The sequence below is a fragment of the Rhododendron vialii genome, chromosome 7a (assembly GCF_030253575.1).
Source record: "Rhododendron vialii isolate Sample 1 chromosome 7a, ASM3025357v1".
NCBI classification, from domain to species: domain Eukaryota; kingdom Viridiplantae; phylum Streptophyta; class Magnoliopsida; order Ericales; family Ericaceae; genus Rhododendron; species Rhododendron vialii.
Window position 1 is genome coordinate 30,266,378 of NC_080563.1, and position 23,657 is coordinate 30,290,034.

General features: G+C 39.1%; 2 protein-coding genes across 3 annotated transcripts; both read left to right on the forward strand.

The window, feature by feature from the left end:
* Positions 1–7,350, forward strand: LOC131332228 (probable plastid-lipid-associated protein 8, chloroplastic). Its single transcript, XM_058366315.1, has 4 exons — positions 1–497; positions 4,687–4,810; positions 5,685–5,864; positions 7,107–7,350. The coding sequence occupies exons 1-4, from the start codon at positions 210–212 to the stop codon at positions 7,292–7,294; spliced, it is 780 nt and encodes a 259-aa protein (XP_058222298.1). The 5' UTR covers positions 1–209; the 3' UTR covers positions 7,295–7,350.
* A 2,320-nt stretch (positions 7,351–9,670) lies between these two features.
* Positions 9,671–18,080, forward strand: LOC131332229 (cryptochrome DASH, chloroplastic/mitochondrial). 2 transcript variants are annotated; one of them, XM_058366316.1, is made up of 13 exons: positions 9,672–10,230; positions 12,276–12,415; positions 12,519–12,710; positions 12,816–12,941; positions 13,056–13,130; positions 13,349–13,465; positions 13,889–13,935; positions 14,277–14,353; positions 14,538–14,613; positions 15,041–15,110; positions 15,315–15,438; positions 16,867–16,916; positions 17,533–18,080. In XM_058366316.1, the coding sequence occupies exons 1-13, from the start codon at positions 9,723–9,725 to the stop codon at positions 17,749–17,751; spliced, it is 1,821 nt and encodes a 606-aa protein (XP_058222299.1). In that variant the 5' UTR covers positions 9,672–9,722; the 3' UTR covers positions 17,752–18,080. The 2 variants fall into 2 exon arrangements, with proteins under 2 accessions (XP_058222300.1, XP_058222299.1); XM_058366317.1 differs by lacking the exon at positions 15,315–15,438 and having other exon boundaries at positions 9,671–10,230; positions 17,533–17,731.
* The last annotated feature ends 5,577 nt before the right edge of the window (positions 18,081–23,657 follow it).

The following is a 23,657-nucleotide window of genomic DNA, read 5'->3' on the forward strand; positions in this document are numbered from 1 at the left end:
TGTAGACTTATTTGAACGGATAATTCGACCGCAGTCCCATCTTGGAAGGAAGCCAGGAGGAGTCTTGATTTCCTCCGGTCCGGTGGGTCCTTCTCTCTCAATTCACAAACACAACCAATAACTTTGCCGCAAGTTTGAAGCCCGAATTTTTGCTGCAATCCGCACCGCTTGGTCTCTCTCTCTCTCTCTCTCTCTCTCTCTCTCCGCCGATGGCCACCACAGCCGCCCCTGCAACTATCTACCCAATAACTTTCAGGAGAGATCCTGCGCGTCATATCCCCAAACAATCCCCACAATCTCTCCTCCATAATAGTATATCGTCTGCTTCTTCCACCACTACTATTACTACGGCGTTTCCTCTTCTGCGTCTCCGACGCCGTGGGACCCACAATGCCGACAGAATCTTGGCTTCCGTATCCTCGTCATCTACTAAGCCAAAGGAATCTGAGCAGATGCGCCCCAGCCCCGTTGATCTAGTGGACTCCATTCTTTCCAAGGTTTTTTTTTTTTTCTTTTTCTTTCCAGTTTTGTCTGCTGTATACTGCTTCCTCTTTAATTGTTGAAGTCATAGGTTTGAATGCGTTTGCCTGCACAGATATATCTGTACTGTATGTATAGGCCATGTTTGATTTGGTTGGGTTGACGATGAGGTGCGATTTGTCCTTGGGGCCACCTTACCTCACGCAATGCGTGGAAAGGACCGTGGGAGTGGCTGGATAGATTAAAGTCTGGTCTATCGAGACACTAATCTGATTCTAGGGTGAGTGTTAGGATGTCCCCCGTGGGGTCATCTGTCCCATCCCACTTTCTATGATAGCAGTGCACCATATTATCTTACGAAACTATGTTCTAAAGAGAGTCTGTTTTCTGGCAACATAGACTGTTTTGAGCGCCCATAGATGTCGAACCTCTTGAACAGCTTCCAATTAATGATTTAGTGGTCACTCTGGCGGGACCGGATCCGTCTGAGAAGCTTACGAAGAAGGCAAAGTCCCCGCTCACTCTGCCAATCAAAGGCAAAACCCGAAGCAAGCCTGAAGCAGTGTGGCAAGACCTTCTTTTTCGATGCCTATTTAAATGTAGAGAGACCTTGAGTTTAGGCACCTCGATGATAGCTGGTCTTGCTCGAAGATGGAACAAACCAAAGAGGCAGTGCAACTGTGCAACCAATTACCTGTCTATAGGAGATGCTTTGTACTCACTCTCGGAAGTGAAAGTGGAATCCGGGAATGTGTCAATGGATGGATCCTTGATCTGAGCCTGGAGAGTTAGTAAGCATTCATATCCAAAAAAAATACACAGGATAAGTAATTCTCCTGACTTATAGTAAGATTAGAGCAACCCCAAACCTTACCCTTTTTGTCACTCGGAACCAAAATTTGAGAACGGACATTCTAAACTCACACCTGTCCTTCGAGAAGTTTTTGGGTGCAAATAGAGTATAATCTACATGGTACCCAAGCGCCGTCCAAACGTGTTTTGAATGGCCAGGATTTTAGAGAGTGGCCGGCTAAGGGGGAGAGAGAGTGATCGGATTTGAGTTGTCCAAAACATTTATGGACGGCTCGGATGTGCGCTGGCCACTGGGTAACGCCATGGGGTACCCAATTTGCACCAAAAAACTTCTCCCTGTCCTTCACTTGAACCCAGATTGAGTTTTACTCAATTTTTCCTTTAAATCAAGAGATAGTCAAAATTTTACTTAAATACAAAGTCTTAAATGTTTACACAAAGCAAGGAAGAGTGGAAGACTCAAAATTTTACTTAAATATGTTTGTGCTATTTTTATTCTCTTAAATAAATGACTATGGTAATCATGTCATTACTGAAGCGTTAACTCAGATTTATGCTTAGGATTGAGTTTGCCTATTGGAGTGCTTCATACAAAATGATTTTTTTGCCGAATTTTTTTACTTAAATTTGAATATACGTGTAAGTAAAGGCTAGAAATGCTCTTAATAATGTAAATTATCCAAGGTGTTAGATTTCTTGGAGGGTTCCAACTTCCGATTTAAAACCAATTGGCCACATGTGGAGTAACCTCTAGATTATATGAACGGGTGGCGTAGATGAGCGATGTGGGATAGTCTAACATGATATTGTATTTTACTATTTTATATTTTATGAGATTCAAAATCTGACGACGTAATCCAACCTCCTGTAGTTTCATTTAAATGCCAATGCCCTCAATGATATTTTTGGTCTGATCACGTGTCTAATCTGGCTAATCAAATAGGTCTCTGGAGAGATTTAGTTGCTCTGGTAGTCTTTTGTGTCATTCTTGGTTTGATGGATCAAATTCATTTTACCAAATGCACATTCAGATTAATTCAAGTGTTAAGGAACGCTTTTAATCAAAAGTGAAAATTGTGAGTGGAAGCTTCTTGGGAGTCAGGAGGGTGAGTAACCATCCCATATGATTAAATCCCTAGTTTCTAAAGAATGATTGCTGGGAGCAGCAGTCTGTTTTTGGGGCATTTTAAGCCAGTTCTTGGTTGGGAATACTTCTAATATGAGATAAAGTTTTGTTGAAATTTATTGATGAAAAGGAAAAAAGTTAAGGGAGCCTTCTGAGCTTATCCAATGGAAGAGTCTTTTGATTTCTACTTTGTTTAGTTGGGAACCAAGGGAATGCAACCCACGGTGGATCAATTCTTTGACATGTTAAATATTTGTAGTTTATAGTGATGCATAGGTCATTTATAGTTCGGCCTTTTGTGTTCATTCCTCGCTTTCTTTTGCACATGAGTGGCATCCCCTTGATGCCTTTACAATAAAATTTTAATTACTTATCAACAAAAAATCCAATGGAAGAGTTAAATGCACATCTGGGTGAGCAATATATTGATCCGACTGATACCTTTGTTTCAATCCATGTAGGCATACAAATGGCAATGATGACTTCAGAAATATCATAGATTGGTTGTTTACAAACATAAATTCTTCAAATTCTATAAGGAAGAAAGTTTTCACGTAAATCAACCAAGTAAGACAATTAAACTTCTCATAAACTCAATACGTGCGACTAAGCAATCACTCATTCATTGACTGCATTCATATGGCAGTGCTCCAACCAACTCTTTCTATTGTTCCAATCGTATGGTAGTGCTCCACGCCAAGCCTAGACTTCATCCCCCTAAGTGTAGTCCAAGGAAGAATTTTTCTTAGGCATCATCATTTTGCTTCGACTAAATAATTGCAAATAGGATCTTGTTCTTTTTCTAGAGTCATAAATCGTATATGCACAACCAAAGACTGATGTTTATTGCCCAATTTCTAACTGTTTGAAGTCCATGTGATTTGGTATCGTTGATAGTCATATGTTACTACTAAGCTCCAGACTAAAGTTCATTGGTTACTGTCTCCACTAACATCATTTTGTGGGCACTGTTTTTGTCGGCCTTGCATAAGCACCAATTTAGCATTCTTTTCTTGGTCGTCGATGCTTGTTAACAAGGGACGATTGTATGCTGGTGAAACATGGTATAAATCCATTCTAAACCAGTGAATGTAGCAATCGGAAGCAATCCCCCAAATTTTTCCAAGTAATCAAACATAAGGAACTAGAAGTCTAGAGAGAGGGCTGTTTTGGCTAGAAGAAATGTTCAAAAATCATTGATTATTCTCCTAGAAATGTGTACATATTAATACAGCAAATAAATATCTAGTATTAACTAAACATTTATTATTCCGGATACGTTTCGGATACGCGCGTGATAGTTTCGGGATATGGCGGGATTAAAACAAATTATTTTAACAATTAAGTAACTTAGTAAGGGGCAGGCTGTAAATATAAAAAATATGTGCAAAGGATTAGTCAATAGATATTTGATAGAAGCATAACCAATTCATTGTCTTTGCAGGTACTCTCTCTCTCTCTCTCGCTCGCTCGCACGCATGCGCGCTTGGTCTCTCTTTTGCCCTCTCTGTCTCTCTGCCTCTTAGATGCTAGCACAATCACATTGTAACACGCAATCACACACTATGCACAACATTCTGCCCTGTAGACAGACCTATAGACAGAATTGTACATACATACTGTTGTCTTTTTGTACATGTCTGACATGCTAAATGCTTCAACTACTCTTTTATTTCTTTTGGCTTCATTGTTATGCCTAGTACAAGAGTAATTACTATAAAAAGATATATAATTCCTATAAACGTATCCCCGATGGATCATTGTCTTATTTTTTTGGGTTTGTCATATCACCATATCAGTATCGTGTCACATCCATTTCTCGTATCCATATCTGTGCTTCATAGGTTTTGCATGATTAGCTCGAAGGATACTTGTCAAAAAAAAAAAAATGATTAGCTCGAAGGATAATATTTTGTTTCATTTGACGTTGACGGCTTCAATAAAGAAGCCCATTCTCATTTTGTAATTTGGGGAAGCCTACACTATTGTACCGCAACTTAGGACATCTGGCCACCATCTTCCCATTAGTTGTACAGGTCCTATCCACTCTCCAGGTAACATAGGGTTACTACTAAGTTGTGCTTTGTGTTTTTTTTTTTTTGGTAAAGTAAATCTTATTTAAGACGTCTTTTGTCCTAGTTGTACTCTGCCTCTCTCTTTTTTGTGTGTGCATGTGTTGGGGAAAAGTAGAATTTTAGGTATGCCATATGTGGTGTTTTCATCTTGTTTAAAATGTTTCATACAAACAAAATTGATCTCTCAATTAGGTTACACAAACAGATCGAGGAGTTTTGCTCACAAGCAATGAACACCAAAAGGTGGCTGAAGTGGCTCAAGAACTGCGCAAATTTTGTGTTGATAAGCCTGTAAAGTGCCCCCTTATATTCGGAGGTAAAATCAAAGATTCCTTGTGATGAAGTCCCATGAGATTTTCAACTTTGTTGAATTTATTTCTCTTTCTTCTCTTCTCCTCCAATTCCAGCCACTGATTAGTGGGTTTCGATCTAGAATACATTTGGCTGAACCAATACCAACTTCGAAAAAAAAATCAGGCTGTTTTCTAAGTATCTTTTCATAGTTATTTTTATTTTTCAGCTTCATTAGTGAATCTTCTTATAGGTGACCTATGGTTCAGTGGTCAAAAACTCAGCCCGCTAACCTCAGGTTGTGGGCTCTAGTATGTGGGTTCTAGTATGAGGAAAGCCACTTTATGCATTTGATGCCAAAGATTTGTTCTAATTGGAAGTTCTATGGTGAGTAAATCTTCTTTGTTATGGGATGTTGCTTGGTGCAATGGTAAAACCTCGGACTGCAATAAGTGGAGATTGCAAGTTCATGTCTCAAAATTGACCACAGGATGTTTTGAAATTGCAAGAGTTAGTTCTGCCACCCATCTTATCCTTTCAGCAGCCAACACTGGGTAATGCGCTTGGGGGTGGGTAGCAGGTCCTCGGGGTATGTGGTGCAGAAGTGGGTCCAAGGTGGTCCTGCTGTGGAGGGCTCATCACCAAAAAAAAAGGAAAGAGAGAGAAGTTAGTAACTGAATAATAATGATATTTCTTGGACATGGGGTTTTGGGTAGTCTTGGAGCCCAATCAATCTACAATTGATCACCTGTTACGGAGAACACTGGTTCGAGGGTTGGTCCTCTACTTTTCACTCTCGTCCAGTTGTCATGACCTCATGAATAGGTAGATTCGAGATGTGGTGTATTGTTCTGTGCCAACATCATATAATACTAATTATTATCAATTTAGTTTTACAGAGTGGGACGTGGTGTATTGCTCTGTGCCAACATCACCTGGAGGTGGTTACAGAAGTGCATTGGGCCGCCTTATTTTCAAAACAAATGAAATGATTCAGGTTATTCAAGCTCCTGACACTGTGCGGAACAAAGTGTCCTTTTGTGCTTTCGGATTCTTCAAAGGACAGGTTGTTTTGGAAGGTAACTGTACTGCACAAACTACTAATGCCTCGTTTGTTTCCCTTTCTGAAAAAAAATTTCCAACTCAAAAAATACTCATTACCCCTACTTCCAATCATTACTCTCCACTCATTACCCCTATCTCCGATCATTATTCTCATTTCTCTCTCCACTCATTACCCCTACTTCCAATCATTACTCTCATAAAAAATTTCTCAAAAACTCATCCAAACACAACATAAGTGATGGAGGGGTTATCATAACTGCTAGTAGTGGTATTGAGATGCATGAATGATATTGATTCCCACAAAAGGATGGTGACCTGCGCCTGTGTAGGCATACTCATTCAACTTAAAACGCGTATAATGAGCCAGTTCAAGCTGTATTTCTTTTTCGCGATCTAAAAATCTTCTCTGGACATCAATCTGGACCAGTGATGTCCCTGCAAACTGTACGCCAACCATGTTGAGTCTTTAATCAGCCTTTGGCACATCATTGTTTTTGATAATTCAAGTGTCCTTGCCTTTAATTTTCTCCTCATTAGTAAAATAACATTGTTTCAGGACAAAACTGAAATGATGCATCTGGATCATGTTCCTTCTGTTTCGTTACCTATGGCCTTGGGAACTTTTATCTTTGGCTGAGTGTATAATCCACCTACAAAATCACCTGGGCCAAAGAAGCCCGAACCCACACTCCACCAATTTGGTCTATTTCTTGGAGGAGTAATGGAGACCTTCAAGGCTCACTAGGGTGGGAAAACTACTCACTGTGAGATGAACACCGCTTTTGTTTCGATTGATCTTTAGGTAAATAACTGACACACAACCCCACGAGCCGTATAGGAATGACCCACTTCCGAGAGTGCCCAGGGATCTGGTTTATGGAACATGCATAGGCATCTCAGGGTTGTTTTGTAACATGGTTCAGCACTTAAAAGTGGATGTATTAATAAATCGAGAGCTTTTGTGCACCTAATCCATCTCAGTTAAGAATTGATGTCTCAAAACGCAATCTAAAAGGTAAGAAAAGCTTAAGTGGAAGAGTTCTTACCTGACATAAAATGAATCGGTGACTGCGTACACATGTGCATGCATGTGCACCTCTTCCTTCGGAAACAATTAACAATAATAAGCCTAACACAAAGCAGTGCAACAGCCACTACTTGATCGTTTGTACTCCAGTCTCCATGCATCATTATTTCCTTTTACTGTTGCCAGTGATCCTATTCATTGGTTCTGGTGAATATCCCTGGGAATGCAGGAAAACTGAAGGCTCTGGATGACAAATGGATTCAAGTGATATTTGAGCCACCTGTTCTTACGATTGGAGCCTTCGATTACAAGTACGGTGGTCAGAGTGAGGTTAAACTGGAAATTACATACGTTGATGAGAAGATTAGATTGGGGAAGGGTTCAAGAGGTTCCGTGTTTGTTTTCCAAAGACGCTGATAGGCAATGTGAATCTTTTTCAACCTTAATTTGGCAAATTTTTACGTCTTTCTTTAGCTTGTCCTTGTTTCTAATGTTGTGCTTATTTCCTTTCTTCTGTCATGCGATTCTTTGAAATGCCATTGACAGATACACTTTTTTTTTTTAAACGGATTGCCAATCTTATTAATGACCAGGGCCAAAATCTCCCCTCAAGTTTCCTTACCATCCAGTCCGGTCCAGACAGCCTTTTGAATTTTTGTACACGGTAAGATCCAACCATGTTTAGTAACAGGTTCCCATTTTGTTTACTCGGAATTTTTTGGAATCCAACTGTATGTGATTCGTCATCATGAGTCCATCATTTGATATTCGCTATTAGCTATCAGCTGTTCGTCCTTGACTGCTCTATCTTTACATTCACACTTGTTTGGCTCTCCGATGCTTCATCTCCATATTCATCATTACCTGTGGCGTTTATCAACCACCATTGCCCCTTCCTCTCTCTGAATTCCAAAGTTAGGCTAACAGAACGTCTGCAGTTTTTAAATTTGAAATTTGTTTCAGTCTCTCAGCACACCATTATTCTTCGTCCATCCTTTACTTCGACCAATTATCTACTTTTTCCTTAACAAGGACAGACGCGTTAGAAGTAGGCATAAACGTATGGCTAGTCTTCTTATAAACAAGATCACCTAATCCAGTTTCTAGCCCACGTTAGATCAGCTTCTCGGTTGTCAATGCCTGACGTGCCTCCAGATTTGAGTGGAAGTGCGAGGATGAGGTCTGTAGTTATTGTACAATGCTATTGAGAACCCAAATGACCTCGGTTAAAGCTTTTTAAGTTTGGTATTATTGCTGATTGTGCCGTATCAGATTTGCTGAAATATTTCGCCTTGCTCTACCAATACCAATATACGAATTGACTTCCTAGTTTCTACTTTTCCAAACGCGATTTGTTCCTAGAAATTACGACCTGAGTTAGAGTCAGATTTTGCTTCTCCCGTTGTTGACGTTGATGTCTTGAAATTCTTATATCTCCAAACCTGATTTGATCTTCCAAGGAAATTTTTTTGGGCATCCATCCCAATTATCAAAACTCAAACGAAATTTTTTTTGCAGTATGCAATTAGCCTTATTAAACTTTTCATATCTTCTTCATCCTTCAGAACCATTCCACATCCCTCTGATCTGATGAAACAGAAACAACGAATAAATATAAGACAAACGACTAGAAACTAATATCCGAAAGATCACACTACAAAGGCAGAGAGAGAGAGTAATGTTATAGTAGATGACTGACGTATATTAAAGGGACATTTCGGGAAGATTTTTCTTTTGTCAATATACCCGTTAATATAGTATCATATAGAGGACTTCTACTAAGGTCGACCTCATACAATCAAAATGCAGACTTGTGATTTTAGCCGTTGGATCATGATTTCAATGGTTCGGATCTGCTGATGGTCATAAGCATCATAAATTGTTTATGACCATCAGCAGATCCGAACAATTGAAATCACGATCCAATAGCTGCCATCAATATCCGCATTTAACGAAAATAAGGACGACCTTATTGGAAGGCCCTGATATATCATAATATAACATATCAGTATGAGTCCGGAAATATATGAAGTCCGCTTCCAAAACTAAAGAAAGATGCTAGAGACATATCAATTTGTCACATTCAACCACACCCTTCTCATATGCATGTGGCTTGCATATATTGTGAAATTCTCACATGCATGTGAGAGATATGTGATTGAAATGTGACATATTGATGTGTCCCTAGCATTTTTTTTTCTCGGCAAAAGAAACTTTTTTTTTTTGGTGTCCCTAGCATTTTTCAAAGCCAATTCCATTTATTTATCCTCAAATTGAAACTCAAAAAAACCAAATAATGATCCTGTCTATATCCACACACATTTGAGTGCCATTGGTCCAAGAAGTGTTACTCCAACAAAAATGTGTGGTGGATGGGGTTTCTAAAATGACGTCATTATCTTGTTTATTTCAGTGCATGGATAAAATGGGGAAGTGTGAGACAGGACGGATAAAATTTTGGTAGGAAAAGATCATGAACATAGATAGAAGTGCACATATCCAATTTGCGTGACCTCACAAATTAGGCATGTGACTTCACCTACATGAAGGTTTCAAACACAATTATAGTACCGTACGTAAAAAAGAAATCCATAAAATTGTTCAGAAAAGAAAATGAATCAAGAAACAGTTAATTTCATGGACTGTTTTTCATGTACTCTAACATTAATTTCTATATTCCAAATGTGTGCACTATTTGAACACAGCCAAGCATTGGCGAGGAAGTTGCCACGTTAACAAACTAAACACCTTCACGTGTCAATTTCCAAACGACTAAACCGGCTCTCTCTCTCTCAAAAAAAAAAAAAAAAGGCAGGACTTCAGGAGGGAGGGAGGACAAGAAAGCATGTCTACTTTTCGTTGGTCACTTTCATCGCCACGTCTATCCCTAAGAAAACTGCTCTACAACCACAACCCCCCGCCACAACCTCACCATCTCTGCCTCCACGGTGGTGGTGTTGCCTGTTCTCCCATAATGTCTGCTAGTACAAATTCTGATCAAAATAATAATACCCATTTCATACCAGCTTCTGCTTCTACTTCTATGGCGGAGTCGTACCAAGTAGTCCCGGGAGGAGGGCCGTGCAGTAGTAGTACTACTTCTTCGGACGAAACAGACCAATTTGCTGAGCAAACTTTTCAAAGGTACGCAGTTTCTCAGTCTTCGTCCGATATTGCAAGGAGAAATGGAAAGGGAATAGCCATTGTTTGGTTCAGGAACGATTTGAGGGTGTTGGACAATGAGGCTTTGTATAGGGCCTGGGTTTCGTCCGAGGCTGTTTTGCCTTTGTATTGTGTGGATCCTCGACTTTTCAATGCTGCCACCCATTATTTTGGCTTTCCGAAAACTGGAGGTAATCTATCATTTCCAAGCTTCTATATTTCTTTAAAATAATTATGATTATTACAGTATCCTAGTTGATTTTCCTTCTTCTTTTCTTTTTTCCCCCTCAGATCGACTGTATAGTCTGTATTCACTCTTAAATAGCAAAAGTAGTCTATGTCAACCCTCGGGATTCAAGTGGTCTTGGTCTAGGAGTTTGCTCCCACTTAAGGTCTGATCAGGTTTAATTCTCCTTGCCAGCAAATCTTGGGGTCACCTCACTCCCGCTCGTAAGTGTGTGAAAGGCCTGTGAAAGGGCCTATAAGGATTAGTCTGAGGTGCCGCAAACTGACCTAAAATACGCTGCATTACCAAAGAGAAAATGAAGATAGTTTATGCCCAATGTCTCTTAGGACGTATGTTTTCTTTTACATTTTAGGGATGAATGTGTTTCCGGAATTTATGATAGCTGAAAGCCTCATTTTTTAAGTGCCTTTATTTATTTCAGTAGAATACTCCGTGTTAACGTACCGGGGAATAGGTAGTTGCTACTTGGGCCATCAACATTGTGTTTCTGTTTTCATAATGCATGTGAGATAAGATAATGGGCAAAGTCCACTTTGACGCCCAGTGGTTATCGCCCTGTGCAGATACCCCCTCATGGTTTAAAACTGACCACATAACTTACCTGTGGTTATGAAAATGTGCGGATAGACCTCCTGCCGTTATGTTTTCTATCTATATTAACGGACACTACATTTAAAAACCGATACACCCTCATCATGTCCCTTGATTATTCTTTTTTTTTTTTAAATCTAACCACACCATCCCCTATACCAAAAATTGAATCCAAACCGTTGATATTGTTAATTTTGATGAGTACTACATCTATGCCAAAATTCAAGTCAATCAAAAAATGAAAAACTCATGGTCAAATCGATTTTATTATGAAATTAAAATTTTAAATTTGAATTTACTAAAAATTAGATCACTGGGTTATTGATGCCTGATCGATATGATTTTTTATAGAGATACTCTATTCTTTATTTAAGACATTATGAACGACTCAGATTACATTCTAGAGACGTGTGAGATACACCTCCGTTAATATGGATGAAAAACACGACGGTAGGGGGTCTATCCGCACGTTTTCAAAACCACAGGTAGAATATGCGGCCAGTTTTGAACCATGAGGGGGTAATCCGTACATGGCGATAACCACAAGGGGTGAAAGTGGACTTTGCCCTAAGATAATTCATTCAAATTTCTTGACCATTATCAATCCCATCCTCTTGTCAAGTATCTCACTTTTAAGCTCTGTGTACGATTGCTGATCAGATAATCACTCTTCCGTTTCCCCTTATTTACTATTTGGTTCACTGGTAGTCTCAAATGAATCTACAATTTAATGGCCATTTCCTGAGAAAGCTCATTTGAAGTCTATTGTGCTCAGAAAACGACCAACGTATATTACCAATGGAATTACCCTTCCCCAACTTAGTTCGATGGCCATTTTGTTACGAGGCCAAGAAATCATCATTCTGTCCCTTACTGAACTCCTTCCAACAAAACTACACACTAACTTAACCATGGGCTAGGAAGTGGATATTCAATGGAAATGTATGTGAGGATCAAGCTTCTCTCAGGGATTAGAGCATAGGATCAAGCTTCTCTTAGGGATAAGCGCATTTGATTCAGACATTTTATAACTAGTATATGAGTATGTTTAATCTTAGTGTTGATTGTGTATTAAAACTGGGGCTTTTCATATTTGAAAACAAATCTTTTTGAATTTTGGTGTCATGATAAGAAATGATGAATAATTGCGCCTATTTTCTACTACAAAAGGGCTTTAATGTCCATATGATATTTTCTTCTGCATCATTCTGTTTCAATGCATGAAAATTCCAAAACTGTGTTTTCTGAACAATTCTATGAGAATTACTCCTAATCCAAAGAAAAAGCTTATCAGAATGATGCCAAAATTTGTAGTGGTTCTTACATCTTAGAATAAAACTAGAAATGGAATGTGACTTTTTAAGGATATGACATTTCATTAAGTGTTTCTTTTGGCAGCTTTGAGAGCTCAATTTCTCATCGAATGCTTGGCTGACTTGAAAAAGAAATTGATGAAGATGGGCCTAAACTTGCTCATTCAGCATGGAAAGCCAGAGGAAATTATCCCTACACTCGTGAAAGCATTTGGAGCCCACACAGTTATGATTTTTGCACCTACCTGGAAATACTTTGTTGTGATTTTTGACTTCTTACCATCTGTTCCTAATAAAATGGAGAATGCATACATCTTATAATCTGTAGGTGTATGCCCATAAAGAAACCTGCAGTGAGGAGGTCAATGTAGAGAGATTGGTTAGCAGTTGTTTGCGAAAGGTGGAGACTTCCACAAACATTGCTAAACTCCAATTGGTTTGGGGAAGTACTATGTACCATATAGATGACCTGCCGTTTAATACCAGTTGTTTACCAGATGTTTATACTCAGTTCCGTAAGGTACGATTCTCTTGGTCATAATGTTATGTCCAGTATGATCCTCTTACTCTGAGATCGGTATGCAGAAAGAAATTTCTCATATTTTAGTTTGTAATGAACTTACAGTCAGTTGAATCCAAGTCTAAGGTGCGAGGTTGTATTAAGATCCCATCATCACTCAGTCCTCCACCCAGCATTGGGGATTGGGGACATGTTCCTTCACTTGATCAGCTTGGACATCTTGGGGAAAAGGCAAGTTCTTATGTATTGTGATTTAAAACATCAAGAAGTATGCATGGAGTTGTTATGTAACCAATATAAAAGTAACATAATTTCTTCAACGTCTGCTCCCTCCTGTTGATATAGGTCAACAAAGGGATGAGATTTGTGGGTGGGGAAAGCGCCGCACTGAGTAGAGTGAACGAGTATTTCTGGAAGAAGGCAAGTCAACTTTTCTTTTAAGGTTTCAACGAGGCAATGTCTTTCAATTTAGACATTTGCGATAGTTTAGTGCTAACCACATTTATTACTCGAGTGCAAACTCTTTGGTCTGTAGATGGAATCCAAAAAATTATTTTGCCGTCTTATATACAACTATGAGTAATTTAGTAGTACTAGTTTTTTGTACGCGTTGAGTTTTCTTATTAAAACTTGTGTAGGATTTGCTGAGGATCTATAAGGAAACACGGAATGGGATGTTAGGGCCTGATTACTCAACAAAATTTTCCCCATGGCTTGCTTCAGGAAGTCTTTCTCCCCGTTTCATATATGAAGAGGTACCTTCAAAAGCACTATTTCGATCATTGCAATACCTACACACATTTTGATATTACGTGGACTCCTATATATAAATGGAAAATCTACCTGCATTGGAGAGTAACAAATATTGGATGTCGCATCCAAAAGTTCTTTTGACATGCTCCATACATGCTTCCTTACCGTGTTCGAATAGGGAGAGTTGACTATAGAACCCAAAATTATCAGAATATAACAAATGTTACGTAAAGACACTGCTGTAACTAATGCAATGGAAGAAAAATTCAAAGGACGCAAAGATTTGTCCGTCTCTTTCCTTGGATTCTGGAGGCGAGGTCAATCAGATGCTTGGACACATTTGCATACACAAGTCTAGTGTGTATCATATCACAGTGCAAATGGAGATGCTAATGTTGTGTATGACTTCCATTCGATCTATTTAGGTAAAGAGATACGAAAAGGAGAGACTATCAAATGATTCCACATACTGGTAAGTCCTATCTGTATTTATGTGCTTGTTTGTATAGTCACCTCTGTTGCATGATTGTAATAAGTTACTCCTATTTTACCAGTGAGTGGTGAAATTTTCCTTGTGCAAAACTCTATCATCTCATCTCTACTAAATCATTATAAAATAAACGGGAAGAGAAACTTCGGTTTTCTCCTTTTCAGGAATTCAGATGTTTCCCCATTTTTTATAGCTACGAGAATATTGGAATGCCGATTCATATGCTTCGTTATTTTGGAGAGGACAGTTCCTGAATTGGCTGTTACTATGGCAAATTTGAAGTGCATTTTATGTCGCTGTTGATGCAAAACTTGTGGTTTCAGGGTTTTATTCGAATTGATATGGAGGGATTACTTCAGGTTCCTATCAATCAAATACGGAAATTCTATTTTCCATTTAGGTAAACAATTACCTTTTAATTATTGGTTCATTGTTTATCATATGTAGCAGTGTAACTTGTGGAATTTGGGTCTCTTTCTAATCGACTGTTGTATTCTTTGATTACACAATCTGAAAGCTGTTGAAAGATTGCTTTCAGATCGCCGTTTTTTACTTACAATTATTGTGTTGGTTTGTAATTTCAGGTGGTCCAAGAAAACTGCAGTTGAGTTGGAGTCAAGACCAGCTTTTGTTTGATTCTTGGAGAGATGGCCGTACCGGGTATTTACTACTGTGATGATTTGTTTGCATACCAAGTACCAACTATGTGGAAAATATACTGTTCAGTTTTATCTCGTAGAATTTCAGATGATTCAGTTTAATTTGTTTGAGAGGGTATATATTATCAGTCTTTTGTGTTTTGAAGCGGTCACTTTTGTTGTATTATTTTTGCTGGTGAGGGCTGCAGTAGGCATGTACAGGTCAGTTACTATTGAAGTTTAGGAATAGGGGCGACGATGACATTAATGGCAAAAATGAAAGTTATCGTAATCTTATGTGATTCTCTGCTTGCATTGCTATACCAACTTTTTCCCATCCTTTCTTGTTTTGTTTATCATGCTACGGAAAACAAGTGAAACATATACTTCATCCACATGCTTTCCTATCATGTCCACTGAAGTTTTGTGCCTCTGCCATGTACGTACAGGTACCCTCTCATAGATGCTAACATGAAAGAACTGTCAACCACCGGCTTCATGTCAAACCGAGGGAGACAGGTATTGGAAAACAGTTACTATATATGACAGAACATACTCACACACTTGGATTTGCTGCATTGTAATAAAAAAAATGACATGTTCGACCTCAGTCGTTTCAGTTTATCAACTGTCCGAGAATCTGATTATGATTCCCTAGAAACCAAGAAAAATAAATAACACTCTTCATGTTTGGAAATAATCAATCGCATTTTGTATTCTCAGATTGTATGTTCGTTTCTTGTTCGAGATATGGGAATCGACTGGCGCATGGGAGCTGAATGGTTCGAGACATGCCTTTTGGATTATGACCCTTGTTCAAATTATGGTAACTGGACATATGGAGCAGGTGATTGACTTTCCAATAGCTTACGGTTCTCTGTTTCATTAGTGATACAAGCCAGCGACGTTTGTTATGTGAGTGAGCCCCACTCGAGCCATCAAGTTCTGCCGTTGGATATCTCTGTTGGGGAAGCCTCTACTCACTTTTTCTACAGGTGTCCTCCACTCACCCGCCCTTTCTTAAGAAGAGCCGCCCTAACCCCGTTAGCTGAATCCTTTTTAGAGAAACTATTTAGTGTGAAATCCTCGAAGAAGAGGAATGATGGTACTCCCTAAATGTCCTTGTGGTTACAAATGCCTTTCGTTGTAGGAATCGCCTACTGGGGTGCAGATTATGCTCCGGAACGGCATAGGAGGAATCGCCTTGGATGGAACCACGATAAAAAAGAAAGGATACAAAAGGAAATCTAAGCAAATGGAAATTTGTAGCCAGCATCAGATATACCAGTCTTTGAACTTGTGAGAATAGAAGAGTACATCAACTTCTAGAAGTTAATGCCGGTTTACTCTGGCACCACCAAAACCGTACTTTCCATAAGATTTATTGTAGTTATGAGATAAATCTTATCCAAAATATGACAACATGCACCATTGGGTGTACATATTCTAACATACAGATTACAACTGTTCATGAGCCAATCCCCATCCTTGCTGGCACGAAGTAGGTACAAACACAAAGTAGGTTAGGATCAAAGAGAAAGAATACAAGACATAGGATATATTAGGAAAACACTGACTTTCCTTAGCTTGCTTTTTACAACAGGGAGAACCCTCCTTTTATAGGCGTAAGGAGGGACTACAGACACTGGTGCTTACATCATAGATTACCTACACAAATAGTATCCATGCATAATTGGATCTTTCGTACACCTGCCATGGACTTTCTTTACACCTACAAAGTGATACATATAATTGAACATTACTGTTCAATCATAATTGATTAGTCAATCCTACTTTACTTTCACCACACTATTCACAAGACTTTCACCCCTTCTGAAAAGACCATTACACTTATACCGATTAATACTTTTTACAATATTACACAACTGAGCTTCGTGCATCTAAGGCAGCTGCGGTGATCGTTATTCTTCCTTGGGACAAAGATAACTGAACTATGCTAATTTTGAAGGTTGTTAGGAATGGTTTGGAGCGTTGAAAAGCCCTTCCATCTCCTTCGTTTTATGCACCGATGTTCAAGGAAATCTAATGCTCATTTGTGTGCTGACTAACGTATTTTATGAAACCTAGAGATGACAAAAAGTTTGAACCCACATTCGAATTCTGTAATGTAATATTCAATATATCTATTGAACTGTATGCCGATCTTCGTCAAGTTTTAATTTGTGCATTTTAGCCTTCGTTTTCTTCATACTTGATAGTATTAGATATTTGAGACAAGTAATTCATCCACTTTTTTTTTTCCCTTTCGAATCAGGTGTTGGGAATGACCCACGAGAAGATCGGTACTTCAGCATCCCTAAGCAAGTAAGTGAACGTGCATTTTGTTTTTACTTCGTAATTTAGTTCAAATGTACAATGTTAAAGTTACTTGGTGGGCGCTAATATTAACTACTCCCTCCATCTCAAAAAGCCGGTTCCACTTTGGGATTCGTACTTTTTATCTAGGCATAATTATTTCATTGTGCAAATTTTTACTTTCCACATTGCCCTTGGCTTTATTTTATTACTTGGCTGTGAATTTGTTTGGGTGCTAAAAAGGAGATAGAATAGGAAATGTACCAAATTTTGGACATTGAATTCCGTAAAGAAACATGAATTATGGGACAACCAAAAATGGAATAAATGACTAACTTTGTGGGACGGAGGGGAGTAATTTACAAGTTTGAACCTTGCAACCCTGAACTGATATTTTTCGTATTTGACGGCAAATGGAGATGTCGATCGATACCTGACAAAAAAAAAAAAGCGAGGGCTTGACAAGTGAGATTGAAAGCGTAAAGTGCAAGGTGACACTCATTGTAACATGTAGGGGTGCAGAGTGAGAAAACGAAGCGTTGGAAGTATGGATCGATTTTGTTTCATGAACATGATTATTTTCCTATTACCTACCCTAAAGACAATTACTTTTTGCATTTTCCAGGCCCAAACATATGATTCTGAAGGGATCTATGTAGCATACTGGTTGCCGGAGTTAAAAGCGCTTCCGAAAGAGAAGAGGAACTTCCCTGGACGTTCATACATTAAACCAGTTGTACCTCTCAAGTACGGAAACAATAACAAGAACATTCACAAGGACCCTGCCTTAGCAGAAAGGCGCTCTCGTTCTCAAGGAAACAAGATGAAGGGCTTCCGGAGGTAGGAGACGACATTTCCTCATCAGTCTCCTATACACTTACTTCAACCACATTCCAAATTATACAACAGCTTTCCTAAATTGAAAGCTAAATTCTACTATACATTCTCACGAAAAGAAGAGAAGAATTTCCTAGTCGTAGCGGGGGTTTAGTTTTGAGAGGAGGTTTGTGGTTTGTTAGATTGATTGTACTACTATTAAATGGGCAAAGATATGGAGGGCTAGTGTACTTGTAAAATGATTTTCTTCCAGTTGTTACAATCTTGCAGAATTCATTCTCAAAACAGGCATAAAAAGCCTCAATTTGATTTGGGATTCCTAACTTTTGATGATCATTCTATCTTCTGATGGGTGCTGCTGCTATTTACCCAAAAAAGGATGGGTGCTACTCCCCAGTTGGTGGGAATTAACAAGAAAAAAAAAACCTATGATCTCCCATACATGTTACTACTCTCTATCAGGTTATTTTTTAGACATTCGTGCTGGTAAACTTCTGATACATGAAATCAAAGAACATTACGGATACTTGTGATTTCCTTGAAAAGGAAAATCTTGTGCCACAATTGGTCTTTTCGAGTCCCTGCTCCATATATTGCACAATTCCCTCTGTTCGTTCTTAAACGCTCTTGGCCTTGACTTCGCATTTCAACGGCTTCCCTGTCATTGTCCCCACGCCTGTTTTTGTGACAATCTCAACCTTGACATTGGGGCACCGAACACTTAAGAACCGCTCAGTTTCCATATCCTCAGGTCCAATCCAGTTGTTCGGCCACAGCCTCCCATTTGCTTTCACGTCGAATGAGAACTCAAAGGAAGAGTATGAAACAAAATACGAAGTCATTCTTTTCAAATCCCGTATCTCAACTGGGGAAATTTTAGAAGGGAACATTACTTTCATTTTCCTTCTGGGAAAAGGGTTCCATTATTGTCATGGAAAGAGGTTTTTCCTTGCAGAAAATGGAGACCACAATATCACCATACATTGGAACTGAGCCATCAGGAGGCTCCGCGACGTTGAATGTGATTTCTCGTCTTGTGGTTATTTGAGAGAGAGAGAATCGACATAGATTTCTGGGCCGTAGGGATCGAATGCTGATACCCACATGTCGTTTAGGTTGCTCATAACGATATATGGAGACAGGAACTCCTTACCAACGACAAGAGACATACAATGTCAGACAAATAGTATTGTTCTTGCTTAGGGATGGGTTGAGGTGGAGGCGATGGTGGTGGCAATGGTGGTTGGGTTTGAAAGAAAGTGGGTGGTTCAAGGTGTGGGGGCGTCTACGGTAACAATGGTGAAGGAGTCGAAGGTGGGGAACTGGCAGATTTGTTGGTGGTGGAATCGACGCCGGTGTACCCTAGAGGAGAGTGGAGTGGGAGGGCTCTTTTTCAAGTGTCATTTTTTGGTTTTGGCTGGAGGGATGAAATTCAAAAGGCAAATGAGGGTATATGTAGATGTACAAATTTAGTAACAACTACATATGTAGCTTTGGAAATGCAAGGTATGGCAACGTTGAAGTAACGCCAACTTACGGATGCTAAGTTGAAGAAAGGGTATGAAAAGGAAAAAAAAAAAAAATTGTTAGCTAATTTGTCATACAATCTAGGAGTAGTAATTTTATTTTGACAATTTAGTTGGCGTCGCGAATAGTTGATTGAACATACAAATTATTATTGTGATTGCTATTGTTTACTAAAGTCTAAATTTTTTTTTCCTAATTTTTTCGTTTATTTATAATTGATCTTTTCAGATTAATTTGGTTGTACTTTTCCAGCTGGAATATTCAGACTAGGGTACATTGAAAATGGATTATACTATGAAGTTTGAACATTACTGAAGAAAAACCAATAATATTTTTTTGGTTGTCAGCTAGCTTTTTAGAGTTTTTTGAGGTAAAGATTGGTCAACAAATAAGAACAAGCTTTACTTGAACGACAGGGAATACCCCTTGAGTATGCTCTGTGTACTTGGAGCCGAAAACAAAATCAATCGGCTAATACAGACCAAAATCTAGCTCTTTAAGATCCTATCAGAAATATTCAGGCATTAAAAAGGTCTCTATTACCATTCTTCTTCCCTATATCAGGACAAACTATGTCCCAACCATTTAGGGTTGTCTCTGACATTTTGGGGGCCTTAAGCGAATTTTAAAGTTGGGGGCCCTTACATACTTTACAAGTACACAAAATAAAAAGTAAATCAATTTTAAAAGAAAACATATAATATAGTAATAGCTTGGTAGATTAAATTACCTAAGGTAGTGATCGTAACAAGAACGAAAAACTATCTGTTAAATATCATTCTTCTTGCACTTTTAGTTGCAAAAGTAGTAATTGTTGAATCAGGTGCTATTCAACTCACCTAAAAGCAATTGCTGTTTGGAGAAGACGCAACTTAATCTTTAAAGGGCAAAGCAAAGCCCTGCACTTAGCTACAGACGGACATGAGGAGCTTCGTAATACTGCCCATATAGCACCAATGGGTGAAGGCGGTTAGTCCTCCCAATATGCTTGTCCCGTGCCAGCAGGGGGCGTCTCGAGTACATGGTGGATGCTGGCCCCCATAAAGCCAACAATCTCCCCCCTTAGCTAGCACCAGCTTGGGACTCGAACTAGACCTCGCTCTGATATGCTAATCAACTCACCTAAAAGCAATTGTTGTTAGGGGAAGGCGCAACTTAACTTTTAAAGGACAGCGCAGAGCTCTGCACTGAGCTGCAGACGAACATGAGGGGCTTCGCAATGTTGCCCATACAGCACCGATGGGTAAAGACAGTTAGTCCTCCCAATACGCTTGCTTCACGCCAGCAGAGGGTGTCACGCCCTCGATTTTCAAGATAATTAAATAATATTTTTCAAAAATAAGACATCGCATTAAATAAGTAATACTCAAAAAAGAGTTCCCAAATGGTCATATGCAAATCAAGTCCCAAGTTTAAGCAAATATACAACATTGGCACACCAGCCTCAAAATGAGATTAAGTACAAGTACGGACGAGCTAATAGTTACAAACGATTTAATCAAAAGAATTTCTAGATTAATTAGTTACAAAGCCATCTTTAACTAAAAGTAAGTCTATTACAAGATAAGTGAGCAACTAAATCAAATTAGCTTCCAAAAATCTTCGTGCCCAAGCACACCATAGCATGCAATCTATTGCCTGGCATTAAGACCTGAAAAGAAAGATTTGGTTGAGCTACACTAGCCCAGTAGGAAAATCTTTACCAATCTTATATGCAAATATGATGATAAGGGCAAGAGAAGGAAAACAAGAAGATATAGCTCAACGACGAAATACAATTGACTCAAGGATGTGCCAAACATTCAAGACAATCATTCTAAGATATATTATAATCACATTATGCCATAAGATTCACAATACTCAAGCAAGTAATAATTTTGACACGACTCACTATCCCATGTCTCCACCATCGGCATTTCCACCCCTTGCGTTGCCGTATTATGCCACGAGAGTCACCGTATTACCACTCCTAGCGTTACGGTGTACACCAACATCTAAGGTCACTGTATTACTACCCCTTGCACTACGAGACCATCTAAGTCTTCATATTACCACCCCTTGCGTTACGAGACTTCCTAAATTGACCACTGACCCAAACAACTATTTCCTCACTCAACATACAAGTTAAAGCTTTCCAAAATCCACATTCATTCATAAAGTATGACATGACATGCCAACAATATCACAAATATATCACAAACGTTCACAAGTAATCATTCAATCATAAGTTGCATCATATTGAGATTTTAACCAAACAAACTATTGTTCGTTCCTTACAAATGGAAGGCCAACAGATCAAGGACAACATCGATTATTCGTAGGAAGTTGATTGGACATGCAAAGAATAGGTTGGAAGGGACCAAAAGTGTTTAGAAGCGATCGGGGGTTGAAACGGTCGAAAGAGAAACAAACAGCAAAACGGCTATCTTGAGGGGAGGGGGATCGATCCCTCCTCCATTGGGGATCGATCCCTGCGGTCACTGGATGATGGAAAAACAAAGGGGGATCGATCCCCCAAGTCTAGGGATCGATCCCTGGGCTATTTCGAGCAATTTCTGTAATTTTCTAACAGTTTTCAAACGAACAAAGGGAGACGATCAAAGCTCGATTCTTGCATCAAATTAACATATAAACACATAAAAGAGGTAAATAAGTCCCTACCTCGCGATGATAACCAAGATCTACAAGATTTGAGCAAGCCCTAACCTCTTCGAACCTCAAAACTTCGATTCAAGCTTGACCAAAGGATTTCCGAGCTCAAGAACATGAATGAAAGGCCGGAGGGAGGTTGATTCTTGCAGTTCTTGAGTGATTGAGCGGAGTTTTGAGTGAGGAAGCATGAGAGAGAGAGAGAGAGAGAGAGAGAGAGAGAGAGAGAGAGAGAGAGAGAGAGAGAGAGAGAGAGAGAGAGAGAGAGAGAGAGATGGGAGATGAAAAAAATACTCTCTTACACCACACACCCACCGGCCCTATATATACTTACTATCTTTTTATCACACACCCACTCCCTCAATTTCCTATTATTTCACTTTAACCCTCAATCTTATTAACCACCAAATAAACCACAATTTCCCAATTAAACATTTAACAAGCAAATTCAATAATTAAAATTTTACGGACCTCTACAGAGGGTGTCTCTAGTACAGGGTGGATGCTGGCCCCCATAAAGCCAACAGTAATTACACTAAACATAACAACTCTTTCCCGTTAAGGGGCTTATTTCTAAAATTAAAATTTGGGGGCCCCTAATTTTAAAAAAAAATTGAGGGCCCAAGGCGTAAACCTTTCTCGCCTTCTCTCAAGGACGGGCTTCTTTAACATTTTGACCACAAATACTATTTGATTAGCCTTACTATTGTTGAAAACACAATAGTTTCTTGCTCTCCAAATGTGATGCACAATTTGTACTAGGGCCAATTTTTTTCCATATGTTGCCCAACCCAATTCTTCCCCCAACTAGTTACCATGCCTTTTGCTTATACACAACTTATGCAAAACCATGAGCCATGTTTGAGCAGAAAAAGAGGCAGCCAAAAAAGAAGTGGTTAGGATACTCTATGCCACTTTGACACAAAACATATATAGGGTGATCCACTACCAATACCATGGCCCCATTCAAGGAGTCGGTCTTTTGTTCATGAGAGCTTTATCACCCAACAAGTTAGCCACATGATAAAAGCCCATCTAGCAATATCTTGTTCAAGGCACAACATGGAGGCTCACAGGATCGCATTTTGGGAAGGTCTCGAAGCCTACCAGGCTAATTTAACTGAAAAATAAACCATTAGAGGAGAGAGTCCAGATAGACAATATTTTGAACCGAGATGTTGTGTTTTAGGTTTGGAGGCGTACGTACCTATATTTTTATTTGCGTAGGGGCTCTATTTCTCTTTCCATGCTGCTGCCATATGCCATTATGAATGTTGAAAGAAACCTAGCTTCTCGCATTTCTAACGATATCTCCCCCAAATTTTTGTTGTATAAAGGGCCAGTACGATGCCTAAAATCAAGCCACAAAAATAACCAATCCTCATGCACTAGTACTGCGTACCTGATTAGAGGCTGTCCCAGTTCTTTAGCTTGAAAAGTTTCCTAACCGTCGACGAGGAATCCCAACCTACAAAAGAGTAAAGTACTTCAGTTTGATAACAAAGGTATGCATGGATCCACTTTGCTCACAATGAACCATTCTTCTTGCTAATTAAAATCCCACAAGTGCGCGCTTAATTTGGAGCACAAACCCACTCCCTCTTTATCTTAGCTCATGTCTGCTTGAGCTGCACCCCTGAACATAGGAAAGCCCCCTGAACATAGGGAAGCCCAGAGAAGATTTTCAATTTTCTTCAGAATTTTTTAGGCTAAGATAAAAAATAAAAATAAAAATAA

What these genes read in the sequence shown, in the direction of transcription:
- LOC131332228 (XM_058366315.1), top strand. Translation starts at nt 210, where the DNA reads ATGGCCACCACAGCCGCCCCTGCAACTATCTACCCAATAACTTTCAGG. An exon ending in TGGACTCCATTCTTTCCAAG is followed by an intron (nt 498 to 4,686) that starts GTTTTTTTTTTT and finishes TCTCTCAATTAG; the next exon opens with GTTACACAAACAGATCGAGG. An exon ending in GTGCCCCCTTATATTCGGAG is followed by an intron (nt 4,811 to 5,684) that starts GTAAAATCAAAG and finishes TTAGTTTTACAG; the next exon opens with AGTGGGACGTGGTGTATTGC.
- LOC131332229 (XM_058366316.1), top strand. Translation starts at nt 9,723, where the DNA reads ATGTCTACTTTTCGTTGGTCACTTTCATCGCCACGTCTATCCCTAAGA. An exon ending in TGGAGAGATGGCCGTACCGG is followed by an intron (nt 14,614 to 15,040) that starts GTATTTACTACT and finishes ATGTACGTACAG; the next exon opens with GTACCCTCTCATAGATGCTA. An exon ending in TAACTGGACATATGGAGCAG is followed by an intron (nt 15,439 to 16,866) that starts GTGATTGACTTT and finishes CTTTCGAATCAG; the next exon opens with GTGTTGGGAATGACCCACGA.